General features: G+C 42.2%; 1 protein-coding gene across 2 annotated transcripts in view; it reads right to left on the bottom strand.

The window, feature by feature from the left end:
- Nucleotides 1-237: 237 nt before the first annotated feature.
- Nucleotides 238-11768, bottom strand: part of HCFC2 (host cell factor C2) — a 30015-nt gene continuing 18484 nt past the window's right edge. Inside the window, exons 10-16 of one of the 2 annotated variants that reach the window (XM_040407984.1) lie at nucleotides 11532-11679; nucleotides 11017-11217; nucleotides 9391-9440; nucleotides 8411-8551; nucleotides 6996-7181; nucleotides 3985-4267; nucleotides 238-2785 (exon numbers count right to left, since the gene is read on the bottom strand). In XM_040407984.1, coding sequence (XP_040263918.1) covers nucleotides 2775-2785; nucleotides 3985-4267; nucleotides 6996-7181; nucleotides 8411-8551; nucleotides 9391-9440; nucleotides 11017-11217; nucleotides 11532-11679 — 1020 coding nt within the window. In that variant the 3' untranslated portion in view covers nucleotides 238-2774. The remainder of the gene's footprint in view (nucleotides 2786-3984; nucleotides 4268-6995; nucleotides 7182-8410; nucleotides 8552-9390; nucleotides 9441-11016; nucleotides 11218-11531; nucleotides 11680-11768) is intronic. The other variant, XM_040407973.1, reaches the window with a different exon arrangement.

Here is an 11768-nt window from a genome sequence, read left to right as displayed (position 1 = left end):
TTCAAAGTGCACAGCTCCTTTAATTGCAGAAATGACAGGATTTACTTGTCACACAAGGCTCTGGATGGAAACCACAATGTTTGCAATCACTGAGACCTTGAAATCTCGACTAATTGATGCACAATTTGATGCACAAAATATATTAGAAAGATCCAGAACTTTTTGTTATACAATGATTAAGAGCTAATAAAACTAGGAAGTTTATGTGCCCTCTCTACGCCTTCCAAACAGCAATCAGGTGATTCAGGCATCTTGTCAAACATAACATCCAAAAAGTGCACAAGCGGCAATATCCCAGTCACACCTTCCCAAATAAAGCTGTGCCTATTACCAACTGGTTCTTATATGAATTGACAAAAACAGGTATACTACTGAGACTGCGGAGAAAATGAAGCAGCTGCTCAGAAGAATGAGCTATATCACCCATCACAGGTCAGGTAGCAGCGATGGTAATGGGCATGGATCACAATCAACCTAAGGGCTTGACCACATCTGCTCAGTTCAGGGCCGCTGTTGCAGATTTCATCAAAAAGACTGGACAAAAAATCCTGCGTGCAGGGCTTTTTTGTCCGGTAAAATTTTGAGAAACATCTATGGGGCTGTGACTTCCCATACACACGTGTTCCTCAACTTCAGTTTTTAGGGCCTACCTTTTAAGGATTTCTTGGTATTGAGCAGGGGATATAATTAGTGTCAATGCATCAGGACTTACTGTACCGCAACTATTCATTCTGTGGGATATTCTCAAACTGTAACTGGCAGATGGGTCCTGAGGACTGGAGTTGGGGAACACAGCCCAACACCATGCAGCCAATAATTGAGTAGTCTCATGCTGTACACTGCTGAGGTCAGAGAATGGCTGCAGCAGTATAAGGGACGTCATCACTGCACCCTAAACAATACGTCACTGGCTGCAGCCCAGGGAAGAGGACGGAGCAGTGGTGCTGGGACCTAGGCGGGTATGTTTAGGTTTACTTATTATTTCATCAGCCCCATAGCAGCTTACAAATTGCTGGGTGCTGTGCTCGGAAAGTTGTTCATGTCAAAATGACAGACCTGCATCCCATCAATGGAAACCAAAAACATGGCACAGATCGACTGGAGACTTGTTTTTACTTATTTAACCCATGAAGTTGCTGTGGGGGAAAATAAAGATCATGGGCAAGAATATAGAACGCTTTTCTTGCCCCCTACTCAAAGCTTCTATGAGCGATAGGTGTTAAGGGATCCCCCGGAGTGGACACATTTCTCGGGTTCCCCAGCAATATTTTGCATGGAAATCACTGTTGAATGATTGATCCAAAGACACAGAAAAAAAGGGGTAATTTACTAACCAGAAATACATCTATATTAGACGTATTTCAGGCGCAGATTGCAGCGCAAAGGTTATTTGTGCCGCAATCTGTGACTTTTCCCTGCTCACGCCAGGTTTAAGAAAGTGGGTGCAGCACTGGAGGAGAAGGGGGCGGGCCGGCAGCAGTCTCTTCATCATTTTCTACGCCTGTTTTAGGCTACTCTAAATCTACACCAGCTCCCTTGTGGTGGATCCACCGAAGTTATGTAGAGGACGGTGCCTCTACATATCTTTGGTGGACCACCGCCAGTGCAAGGCCTTATTTAGACCGGCGTCTAAAACGCCAGTCTTAAAAAAATAACCCCCAAAGTTTCATCATATTGACTCAAGGATTTACATTCTTGTGCAAAACATAGTGTAGTAGTATACCCTCTGGTTTCAAAATGACAGCAGAAAAGCAACACAAATGAGTTAGACGGGGCGGATGCTGCACCGCAGATCCATCGCAAATTACAGAACACTACATGTGGATGGGACTTTGAATATGCCATCAAAATGTAGGGCAAAATCATAGGGCTTCCTATGTTGCTGATTATGCTAAGATGTTTATGCACTGAGCTGATGGTAGTGGCAGAAGCAGTCTACATACAACTGGGCTGCTGACACAGAAATATTTTTACACCCCAAAAGATTCCCGGAGAATCCAGACTACAGGCTGCTGTTTACGGCGGTCAGAGGTTCCCTCCTGTAGCCAATGGGAAGAGTTCCATTATATACTAGTAAAGCAATTCCCTAATATAAGCTCAATACTGAATAAATGCTTTTGTTACCAAACAGATCATAAATACATAATGACCTGGCAGCTGCAATATAAACAATTTTTGCATATGATTTTACCCCCCAAAAAATATACCCCATTTAAAAGTGCAATACACATACACAGTCTACTGTAAACATACACTGTTAAAGGGTAGAAATAAAAAATTCTGATGTAACACCTTGTTACTCCCTAGTTATTCTTTCACGGAAAACTGGCAGGATACCCCTAGTTCAAGGGGAAGTGCTATGTGCCTACTGTATTGCACTAGAAGATCCCTCCCGTCCCTTTGCACCATTTTATTGCTTAAAACTAGGTACAAATATATGTAAGTGGTAAAAATAAATGGAAGCAAGAAGGCAGTTTCCAATTATTAGAAACTGTACCACGTAGTCCCACCTGAGTACATATCACTAACATGTATAATATAGCGAACATTTATAATAGAACATGAAAAAGTATATACTGTCATCATATATTTAGATCATATGTATATCTATACAAGTAGAGGCAGAATGAAAAAATAAACATTTGGAGATTTACAAAATCTTACAAAAAACTGAGACGCACAGCTCTAGTAAAAGACGTCCAGAAGAATTCTTCCCAGCAAAGTGACAAACAGATCAGAACTGCCTTTCTCTTTATGATCTTCCACTTGAAGCCTCATGTTTTCTCTGAAAAAAAAAACGAAAAAACGAAAGAGCATTTAGATAGTTTAACATTAATCATGAATCACTTAAAGTGACGACTGCACACCAATGTGAACAGGTGTATGGGTTGCTGCATTGTGATTGACAGGTCTGCCCTAAAGTACTGTGACGCTGACAGAGAGATGAAACATTAAAGGGGTTATCCAACCCCTATAATGCCCCTCAAATTGCCGGGGGGGGGGGGGAGTTCAGCCAATAGCAGGCCGCAACGGGAACGAGCATCCCTGGCATCACCTGCAATGCTAGGGAGGAACGTTCCTGTCGCGGCCTGCTATTGGGCTGAGACCCCCGGCCCAGTCCCCCCACCCCCGCTGGAAATTTTGATCCACGCGACGGGGAGGTGCATCAGAATTGACGCGGGTGCCAGGGTAAGTATGACCAGTATGAGGGGCCCAGGCATTTTGGGGGGCATTATAGGGGTTGGATAACCCCTTTAACTACTTGCATTCCCCATATAATATCTAGCATCTATACTTATGACTCTAGATTTTTCCTGCTAGAAGTTTGGCAATAAACTGACAACAATCCATAATAAAGGTCCAAACTAGTGTTATTTTTGGGTGGGGGGCTCCCTGAACAGTCTGACACTATCCAATCAGTGCTGCCAGTGCAACATGCTTAAAGGGGGTTTCGGGAATAGTAGACTTTTAAGGGAATGTCTCTAGCCTGCACTGCCTCCTGAAAGATTCATACTTACCTGCTCCCCGCTGCTCTGATCCTGCACACTGGCTCCCATTCCTCCATTTTCTAGTCCCTGGCTGGTTTTCTTGACTTTAGGGGACACATCACTGCTGAAGCCAGTGGTTGGCTGTAGTGGCGTACATGGCCAAGTCCAGGCCCAGCCAGAAGAAAACAAGCCAAGGACTGAAAGATGGAGGAACGGGGTGGGAGTGGTGAGGAGCATGCAAGTATGAATCTTTCGGGAGGTGATGCGGCCTAGGGGCCTTCTCTTTAAAGTTAATATTTCCAGAAATCCCCTTTAATGTCTCAGTAAAATGCGTGTACAGTATTTTTGTAACAATGCAGAAAAATACTGTGGGTTGCCCCATATGGTCTTATATTTAAAGATTTTACCATACTATTAGAGGTTTCAAATAAGTTACGTGTCCTATGGCAGGGTATGTTCAGCAGTAAGAACTGTATTAGACAGGGCGGCTGCTCACCCTGGAGCCATCTAACTTGGATAGCAGGTCCATATCCCTTCTCATTCTTAGCAGAAATCCTGAATACCACCGCAGGCCGGGAGCTGCAGTCGACATGAGCATTTGCAAGCTGGGAAGCTGTTACAGTGCATGATGTCTCTAAGCCACTGTAAATCTTTACAAATGCTAGCTGGTTTTGAGCCTCGGGAAGAGAAGTGCGTATGGCTAGATATGCAGAATATTCTAATATATTTCCTGTCGGTGAAGAAGGCGATTCCCAGGAAATATGAACACAGTCTGCACTCTGCAAAGAAAACAGATATTTCTGTCAAAGCAAAATTTCTGTTTATAACACACACACACACACACACATACTATACATACACAGTCATGGCCGTAAATGTTGGCACCCCTGACATTTTTCAAGAAAATTAAGTATTTCTCACAGAAAAGTATTGCAGTAACACATGTTGGAACAAAACCAAAAAAGGGAGGGAAAAAAAAGCTAATTGAACATAATGTCACACCAAACTCCAAAAATGGGCTGGACAAAATTGTGGATAAATATGATTGTTTCAAGCATGCGATGCTCCTTTAAACTCACCTGGGGCAAGTAACAGGTGTGGGCAATATAAAAATCACACATGAAAGCAGATAAAAAGGAGAGAAGTTCACTTAGGCCTCTTTCACGCGGGCGTTGCGGGAAAATGTGCGGGTGCGTTGCGGGAACACCCGCGATTTTTCCGCGCGAGTGCAAAACATTGTAATGCGTTTTGCACTCGCGTGAGAAAAATCACGCATGTTTGGTACCCAAACCCGAACTTCTTCACAGAAGTTCGGGCTTGGGATCGGTGTTCTGTAGATGTTATTATTTTCCCTTATAACATGGTTATAAGGGAAAATAATAGCATTCTGAATACAGAATGCTTAGTAGGTGATCAATTAAGGGTTAAAAAAAAATAAAAAAATTAACTCACCTTCTCCTCTTGTTCGCATAGTTCCCGGTCTCCTCTTTACTTCTTTAATGATGAGCTGTGGGCTAAAGGACCTTTGGTGACATCAGATCACATGCTCCAATCACATGGTCCATCACCGTGGTGATGGACCATGTGATTGGAGCATGTGATCTGACGTCACCACAGGTCCTAGTCGGTAGTTCATCATTAAAGAAGTAAAGAAGAGACCGGGAACTACGCGAACAAGAGGAGAAGGTGAGTTAATTTTTTTATTTTTTTTAACCCCTCCAGCGCTATTGTACTATGCATTCTGTATTCAGAATGCTATTATTTTCCCTTATAACCATGTTATAAGGGAAAATAATACAGTGAATAGACTGTCACCTAGCAACCATGCGTGAAAATCGCACCACATCCGCACTTGCTTGTTCACTTCTATGGGGCCTGCGTTGCGTGAAAAACGCAGAATATAGAGCATGCTGCGAATTTTACGCAACGCACAAGTGATGCGTGAAAATCACTGCTCATGTGAACAGCCCCATAGAAATGAATGGGTCGGTATTCAGTGCGGGTGCAATGCGTTCACCTCATGCATCGCATCCGCGCGGAAAACTCGCCCGTGTGAAAGGGGCCTTAGTCTTTGCATTGTGTGTCTGTGTCTGCCACACCAAGCATGGACAACAGAAAGAGGAGAAGATAACTGTCTGAGGACTTGAGAACCAAAATTGTGGAAAAATAACAACAATCTCAAGGTTACAAGTCCATCTCCAGAGATCTAGATTTGCCTTTGTCCACAGTGCGCAACATTGTCAAGAAGTTTGCAACTCATGGCACCGTAGCTAATCTCCCTGGGCATGGACGGAAGAGAAAAATGTATGAAAGGTGTCAACGCAGGATAGTCCAGATGGTGGATAAGCAGCCCCAAACAAGTTCCAAAGATATTCAAGCTGTCCTGCAGGGTCCATCAGTGTCAGCGCAAACTATCCGTCAACATTTATATGAAATGAAACGCTATGGCAGGAGACCCAGGAGGACCCCACTGCTGACACATTTTGCAGAAACGAACTTGAGTAAGCCAAAATCCTTCTGGGAAAACGTCTTGTGGACAGATGAGACCAAAATAGAGCTTTTTGGTAAAGCACATCATTCTACTGTTTACCAAAAACGGAATGAGGCCTACAAAGAAAAGAACACAGTACCTACAGTGAAATATGGTGGAGGTTCATTGATGTTTTGGGGTTGTTCTGCTGCCTCTGGCACTGGGTGCCTTAAATGTGTGCAAGGCATCATGAAATTTGAGGATTACCAATGGATTTTGGGTCGCACTGTAGAGCCCAGTGTCAGAAAGCTGGGTTTGCGTCCGAGATCTTGGGTCTTCCAGCAGGACAATGACCCCAAACATACGTCAAAAAGCACTCAGAAATGGATGGCAACAAAGCATTGGAGGGTTCTGAAGTGGCCAGCAATGAGTCCAGATCTAAATCCCATTGAACACCTGTGGAGAGATCTTAAAATTGCTGTTGGGAAAAGGCGCCCTTCCAATAAGAGAGACCTGGAGCAGTTTGCTAAGGAAGAGTGATCCAAAATTCCGGGTGAGAGGTGTCAGAAGCTTATTGATGGTTATAGGAAGCAACTGATTTCAGTTATTTTTTTCCAAAGGGTGTGCAACCGAATATTGAGTTAAGGGTGCCAATAATTTTGTCCAGCCCATTTTTGGAGTTTGGTGTGACATTATATCCAATTTGCTTTTTTTCCTCCCTTTTTTGGTTTTGTTCCAATACACACAAAGGGAATAAACGTGTATAGCAAAACATGTGTTACTGCAATACTTTTCTGTGAGAAATACTTTATTTTCTTTAAACATTTCAGGGGTGCCAACATTTACGGCCATAACTGTATATATATATATATATATATATATATATATATATATATATACATACATACATACACACACACACACACACACACAAACATACATATAAAGAGTAATTCAGATGTATACATCCAACAAAAATACAGTATGTGAACAGAGCCTTACACCTTCACAACCTCTAAGCATCTCTGATGTCTTACCTTTGCGACTTTAACGGAAGACGGAGCCCCAGGAAATCCAGGAATACATGTCTTAAACTGACTGATCTTACTGAAAGCTCCGATTCCACGTCCATTTATTGCAGCCACTCTAAATCTGTACACACTTCCGGGACACAGGTCATGTTTCTTCAACATAGTGTAGTCAGATAAGTCGACATCTGCAGCCTATAAAGAGAAGAATACATAGCAACTAAAAAGGTGAGGGAAATGTTAGTCAGCAGGTGTGTAAGAAACAGGATAATCTGGTGGTGAAGGATACCGGTCCAACATAGTATCTACATAGAAGTTGATCCTATCTGGCTCTATGATACAGATCTATGCAAAACTTTCCATCATAAGAAATCAGGATACTGCCCTAAAATTACTGCCTGCAGACCAGTACCTCTGCCTTAGATATCCCTTTTTCACACCCCCTGTCTATTCCAGCATGTTCCACCAGTGGACTCATAGCTAGCTCATTAGGGAAAACAATGTAGAGACATTAACTATATGAGTTAGGGCTCATACACAAGAATGTGTGCCGCCCGTGACGTGCATTGGGTACCACAAACTGGCACAGACGGATGGAGACTCATTCAACTTAAATGTGTCCGTGATCTGCCCACACTGCAAAAAAAATAGAGCAATTCTATATTTTGTTGCGGTGAAGAGGAACGTACAGAAAACCATAGTGCTTCCGTGGGGTTCCATGCCTCCGGTCTGCGACCCATTCAAGTGAATGGGTCTGCATCCGTGATGCGGTGTGCACACACCCAGGACCTGTATATTGCAGACCGGCCATTTGCGGGCCGCAATACAGACACCAGCCAACAATGGTCGTGAGCATGAGGCCTTAGGCAGTGAATAGCTTCATTTGGGACCTTTCAAATACAAAATGGATTCAGACATGAAAAGTCACAAAATGCATTTGTGGATACAAAAATAAAGCGGAGAAACATATCTTTCCTTTATAGTTTTCCTCTCTTTGAGATTCACTGGTTTTGGATAAAAAATTCTAAATCAACAAGTTCCCTAAACTCACGTGTGAATCCTGCCTGATATTGCGCCGGTCTCATTTTAAGACCGGCGGAGGTGGACTCTGTCTTGTATCTCACACAAGCAGCTAAGTGACCATTTACAGACTATACTAATAGTTTCAAGCTTATTGGTGGAGTACGAAAAGCCAAGAGGCCGTGGTATTGTTAAAAAACTGATATTAGTGCAAATTAGTCCAATGTAAGAACAGTTCTCCAGGCAAATAACTATGACTGGAGAATCCCAAAAACCAATTGCAGGATCGGCAAGATAATGCACAGAGAATCAGTCCTTCTCATACAGGTTCAGGCTTTTGATTGCCGTACCATGAATACACTAGTAACTGTAACCATATAGCGCAGACAACACATAGATGGTACCTTGTCTCTAAGACTCTGACTGCTGTCTGGAAGTATAAAGAAGTGCGTGACCACGGCACTATTGCTCTGGAAGATTCCAACATCATACCATTGCATCAAACCATTCTTCAACGCAGACTGCTCCCCAGTTTGACCATTCATCTGTTAGAAAAACCACAAAGAACACCCTTAGCGAAGCTATACATAATCCGCGGTTCTTTCGATTTCTGAAAAGGGCAATATTGAAAATCACTGAAAAACGCCTTGCTGAAGCCCAGCACTGCGAGAAAGACGGGTCCGATGCTGCTTGCTCCCCCCGCCTCCAGTTGTCGATTGTTTCTTTCATGTTGTGCATAGGAAAGAAACCTGTCAGTTATCCCCCAGAGGCGTGGGAGGACGGGGACAGCAAGCCTCATCGGACTGATCTCCATCGCAGCACTGGCAGGCGCTGTGATCTTCAGCAAGTACGCAGACTGCTGTCATGTCACTGCTATCTGTCACTAGCCTATGCTGCAGCACAGTGCAGGGGATAGGTTCCCATTAAAAGGGAATTTGTCACCTTGGAATAGCTGTTATAGAGCAGGAAGAGCTGATCTAGAGTTTTATGAGAAAAGATTTAATATAACTTGTCATTGTTTCATTCCCTATTTACCTTCACAACACCACCTCCGAGATTTCCAGGAAAAACACATGCATTTTCTCCAGATCCATATACTACTTGCACCAAAATGGAGACAAACAGCACAGCTGAGATTTTGTTTGATTCTATTTTTATCTAATAGGGGTAATCCAGACCCCAACCGATAAAAACTTCCGACATGTCAAATGTTTTTAAAATGATAGGCTTTATGCAAGTACCAACAATCCCCGTGCCATCCCTGATAAAAGGTGTTTGGACGATCTATACTTTTGAAGAGCAGAAATCATGGATTCCACCAATATAATCTTCTGAAATGCGTCCTGAAATTTACTATTCAGAAAAATTTTTTAAAAAAACTTACCGAGGTTCTCTTTGTCTGGGAAGGGCACTGTTCCCTTGAAGATAATGCAGCTAGATGGAAAGAAACAAACTGAATGAGACAAGACCGCAGTCTTACCATTTACACAGCATGTCCACAAAGATTAGCAGTTAGAACAGCGGCTGAGATTACATACACTGTTTATCGGTATAAAATCCACTAACTTTGGTCTAGTTTTTTTTGTTATTTTAACTGTATGGGGACACTTAATTTAACAAGTCCAAACTTAAGCTAGCACGGTTTTCTAGAATAAAGGGGGCATTAAAGTGGTTTTCCGTGATTTCAGTCATCAATATTTGATTGGTGAGGGTCCGACTCCTAGCTGTTTTAAAGTACCGCAGCATTTGGGCAAATTCTGCAGGCTCTTCATGGTCCACCAGGAGCAGCAGCATACATTGTATAGTGGCTGTATTGGTATTGCAGCTCAGTCCCACTCACTTGAATGAGCACAAAGGCTATGTGAGCAATGAACGTGGCGTCACAAGCTTGGCAAGAGGCTGCAGTGGTCAGCATGGCTGACATCCCCACCGATCAGATATTGATGACATATCCTGGGGATAAGCCATCAATATTTAACTCTTAGAAACCCCCTTTTAAAGTTCAAGTGTATGAACAGTAATTAACAAAAAAATTTAAGGAGTTTTCTCACTTCAACAAATGCCATTTATCATGTAGAGAAAGTTAATACAAGGCAGTTACTAATGTATTGATATTATCCATATTGTGTCCTTTGCTGGCTGGATTCATTTTCCCATCACATTATACACTGCTCGTTTCCAAGGTTACAGACCACCCTATAATCCAGCAGTGGTGGCTGTGCTATAAAAAAAATCCAGCAGTGCACACTATAAAAAAAAAGCGCCAGCCTCTAGATTACAGGGTGATCATAACCATGGAAACGAGCAGTGTATAATGTGATGGGAAAATGAATCCAGCCAGCAAAGGACGCAATATGGACAATAACAACTTTCTCTACATGATAAATGCTACTTGCTGAAGTGAGACATCCGCTTTAAGTTAATGGCTATAAACTCCTTCAGGAGTGATCTACTCATTTTGGGCTAAAAATCATTTTTGCAATTGGTCTCATCTTAGTCCCATCAGACGACAGCTCATGTAGAGCTCTGACTCTGATTTCCTGACACCATAAACACTCATGTAAGCAATATTCTTTTAGCTATCATGAGTTGAATGTTTTTATGAGGTGAGGAGATTAGAGATAAGAGCTCTGTATGAGCCGGCATCTGACGGGACTCCAAGCTAAGATAAAGTGACAGTCTGCAAATAGACTGAAATTTAAACCCTGTAACACCAAAACTGCCCAAAAAAATTAATAAAGACAATTTTCAAAAGTGATTTTTAGCCCAAAATGAGTAAAATTCAAGCATAAAAAAGGTGTGCAGGTGTCTATAGCCTTTACATTAATATTAAATCAAATAAAAATGAATCCAAACTAAAACACAAAGTAGAAAATGTACACCACAGCCTGTAATAATATACATACAATATAAATATATCTCTAGAAATATAATGTTCACGTTTACCCTGAATTTGACAGCTTTGACAAACAAATGGCTGAAAATACAGGATGTGAAACTTGTTTCAAACCTTCAGAGTGTGTACTGAATGTAGTTAGTGAAGTTTCATCTCTAATAAGTGCCCCATTTGTACGTGATGACTCAGTTTTAATGCTCTGCTGGGTTACCATAGATTGTGCACTGGAGACAATACAGGATGCAGAAACCTCAGGAGTTAACAATCCTATGTCCAAGTCATGCACATCATTCAATTTAGATGATGTATGAAGACCTAGGACACAAAGTAAATGACAACCCATTAAACGTGTCTTTCACTGCACTCTCAAACCAAAAAGGTACATTTTAAAGCAAATGCAAAGCTTCTCTATGAATGGTTTACACCGCAAACCATGTTTACAAGGTACCAGTGAGACCTCCATTATCCTGATTGTTAGCGTCACGCCCCAAACACACATTTTGGTACCCTTACTAGCAGCCTATATATGGGATGCGTTTAGGATTCCTCCTGGTGCACCTTGTAAAACATTCCTCATGCTTGCCCAACACATGCAGGCTATTACGTCTCGACACAACCACTCCTCTCACCTGCTGATTTTGATCCGGGTGACGTTTTTATTTTGCCATTTAGCTCTGCATTCCCACTGGAAAGTGTCTGCTTGTCAGTCAGAGACTCCTTCATGTCCTCAACTTCTTGGTCTGAAGCACTATGCTGCACATACATTGATGTAGACACCTAGGAAATTAAAAAGGAACAGGTAAAGGCAAATTGGACATTACAATACCAAAATGCAGAAAAGGGGTATTCCAATCTAAAACATCTAT

Source organism: Bufo bufo, chromosome 1 (genome assembly GCF_905171765.1).
Source record: "Bufo bufo chromosome 1, aBufBuf1.1, whole genome shotgun sequence".
NCBI classification, from domain to species: Eukaryota; Metazoa; Chordata; class Amphibia; order Anura; family Bufonidae; genus Bufo; species Bufo bufo.
The sequence above is the reverse complement of the archived record's forward strand: the minus strand, read 5'-3'. Positions and strand labels throughout refer to the sequence as shown.